The sequence below is a fragment of the Momordica charantia genome (genome assembly GCF_013281855.1).
Source record: "Momordica charantia cultivar OHB3-1 chromosome 6 unlocalized genomic scaffold, Mcharantia_2.0 BLBB01000006.1, whole genome shotgun sequence".
NCBI lineage: Eukaryota > Viridiplantae > Streptophyta > Magnoliopsida > Cucurbitales > Cucurbitaceae > Momordica > Momordica charantia.
Window position 1 is genome coordinate 32,965,205 of NW_028275164.1, and position 2,849 is coordinate 32,968,053.

At 35.0% G+C, this 2,849-nt stretch overlaps 1 protein-coding gene across 1 annotated transcript; it reads right to left on the reverse strand.

Annotated features, from left to right (window-relative positions):
• Nucleotides 1-301: 301 nt before the first annotated feature.
• On the reverse strand, nucleotides 302-2,629 carry LOC111007510 (translationally-controlled tumor protein homolog). Its single transcript, XM_022279896.2, has 5 exons — nucleotides 2,472-2,629; nucleotides 1,842-1,915; nucleotides 1,404-1,532; nucleotides 1,152-1,309; nucleotides 302-628 (listed from the first exon to the last, which is right to left on the reverse strand). Exons 1-5 carry the CDS (start codon nucleotides 2,497-2,499, stop codon nucleotides 511-513), a joined length of 507 nt encoding a protein of 168 aa, XP_022135588.1. The 5' UTR covers nucleotides 2,500-2,629; the 3' UTR covers nucleotides 302-510.
• Nucleotides 2,630-2,849: the final 220 nt, after the last annotated feature.

The window sequence follows — 2,849 nt, forward strand, 5'->3', positions numbered from 1 at the left end:
TTCAATTTATAGTAATATGAAAATGTTGTTTTACTTTTTCCATATCTAGTAATATGAAAATGTTGTTTTACTTTTTCCATATCGACTTGATAAATGTTGTTTTACTTTTTCCATATCGACTTGATGACATTTAGACATGTGACAGAAATTTAACATCTTGAGAGATAGCACCCAAGAAACACTTTTAACGGTCTAATTTCTAGAATTAGAAGTTTGGAGTTGAATTTTTACAATCTTGTAAAGTCAAGGGTATAATTTTAAGAGTAACAGCCTCAACAATTTGATTCTAGGATATGTAATGTGAGGATGGAACTTATTGAAACTTCTTTTATTTCAAACCATATAAATATATATTATATTCCCTTTGGGGCATAAACTTTATATAAACACACTCGAGTCTTCATAAGCAAGAAAAACATTGAAAAACAAAGAAGAAAAAACAAAAACATTGAAAAGAAAAGAAAAAATAAGATAAGTATGGTGTGTTGTTGGATTATATGGGACTCTCCTTCAGCACTTGACTTCCTTCAAGCCATAGGCAATATAGATGAAGGTTGGATCAGTTGCCCCCTCTTTGTAGTATGCAAAAACCATAGTTCCATCATCATGCATGCCTTCCCCCACAAAGCTGCATAAACACAAACAATAACTCGTCAATTAAAGCCAACCATGTACCTATATAAAAGATCAGAAGTTCGAATCCCCACCCGAACAATAAAGTAAACTTGCCAATTTTTCAAACATGTGATATGCATCCATCAATCATGGTAAGATATTCATGGGAAGGAAATTGGACAGAATTAGGAGTTGGAACCATTCCAATAGTTCAGGTTGTAAATTTGTCTACTCGAACAACCTTAACCTTACATAGTGGGTCTAAACCGACCCAACTAATGAAATATTTAAGATTCGACTAGTTCAACTTGTTCAAATCAAGTATTCAAAGTCTGTGTAAAAATAGTGGAAATGTGGTGGAAATGCGAGTATTGAAGGGTCAAGTAAACCTATTTTCACTCATTAAATTAAACACCACCAACCTTGACAGCTTGGTCATGCCTTGAGGGTTAAATCTATTTGAATTTTGAACCCACAACCTAATAAAGCTTCTAGCCCATATCAACCATTAAAAACCTAGTGCGGTTTGAACTTACAATTGGAGGTCGCTGATCTTTGAAAGCAGATACTTGGTTGCATCTTGAATGTGCTTCTTAAACAACTCTTGCTTCTCTGCATCCAACTTGGGAGTTAGCAACTTGATGTATCTTTTCATGTATGTGACAAACTGCTTCTTGTCAAATGGAGGTTGTTCCTACAAACACCAAAACTTTTCTATTAGCAATTGAATTGAAAACCTGAAAAATAACTAAAGTCAATCAATGGAAAACGGCACAAAATTTATTTACCTGAAGTCTAAAGGTATCAACAATATCCACGACCTTGACAGCTTGGTCATCCACGCCTTCATCGGCATCGGCACCTTCTGCAGAAGGGTTAGCCCCGATGTCTACATCGACTGCTCCTTGTACAACCCACTATTAACCAAATACCAGAAATTCCAAATCAGAACCCCACAAAGAATACGAGACTCGAGAAAAATAGAGAGTGAAACCAACTCCTCTTACATGGGGAAATTTCTCATCTATGACCATTCATTATTAGTTGAATTGAATTAATTGATTTGTAGATCAAAGGCACATTGATTTTGTTTTCTACACATCATATTTTAAAGGGGGAGAATGTGTTCTTTGTTCTCTTATATGGATTCATTAATATTAGAATGAAGCAGAAATACGCATCAGCAAATAAAGATAAATCTTATCTGACAAACACAGTTTCCTTACCTTCCCTTCCACTTCCCACAGGATCCCATTCTCAATTTCCTTGTATGGAAAAGAGTCTGATAGAAGTTCATCACCTGAAAGTTCATTAATGAAGTCTTGTCAAGCAAAAAAAAAAAAAAAAAAAAAAAACCCAAGAAAAAGCACAAAATTGCTCTAAAGTAAGAGGACTTCCACGAGTACATCAAAATATCATATCGGTTTCCCAATCTCTACATGCATTCTTAAACTCTCGAAAAACCAACTATAATGAATATTTATGACACTAAATTAGGTAACAAAAATATATAAAGTAGAGTTCCTTCTCGACAATAAAATTCTCACAACCCTCTGCCAAAAGTTCACATAAGAGAACTCAAATTCAGACTTCAAACAGGCATCTCGAAACTCGGCGTCTACAATTCTATTGACGTATTATTTTTTTTTCAGAGTCGACACAATTCTATTGACGTATTATTAAACAAGCAACAAAAATATTTTCATCCTCCCATGCCCCTCCCAACAGTCACAAACAACACAGATACAGAAGCAGAGACGAAAAAGTTAGACCAAACAGATCCTCGAGAATCTAAACAATTATACAGGAAAAAAAGCTCGGGAAGCAAACGGATTTGAAGTACAGAGCAAAGATACCTGTAAGGAGGTCCTGGTAAACAAGCATGGCTGCAAAAAAATCGAAGTCTAGCACCGAAAATCGGAAGCGACGGCCGCCGGAGAGAATCGAAAACGCAGAGAAAAAGCCGAGAAGAGAGCGTTAGGGAAACGCAAGAGGCGGTGAGTATTTATAGGAACAGAGAATGAAGACGCCGAATAGAAGTAGGATTCCGAATAAGAGAGGGAGAAGGAGAATCGCAATTTACCGAAATACCCTCAACGTTCATTTCAAAATTTCGATCTAAATTATATCTTTGATTATAACTTTGAATTTTTTATGTTTATTTTATTTCTAGGCTAAATATATCTTCAAATTCCTAATATTTAAATGTTGTTTAAAAAGTTTAAATTTAGTCT

What these genes read in the sequence shown, in the direction of transcription:
- LOC111007510 (XM_022279896.2), bottom strand. Translation starts at nt 2,499, where the DNA reads ATGCTTGTTTACCAGGACCTCCTTACAG. An exon ending in TTACCAGGACCTCCTTACAG is followed by an intron (nt 1,916 to 2,471) that starts GTATCTTTGCTC and finishes ATGAACTTTCAG; the next exon opens with GTGATGAACTTCTATCAGAC. An exon ending in TGTGGGAAGTGGAAGGGAAG is followed by an intron (nt 1,533 to 1,841) that starts GTAAGGAAACTG and finishes TTTGGTTAATAG; the next exon opens with TGGGTTGTACAAGGAGCAGT.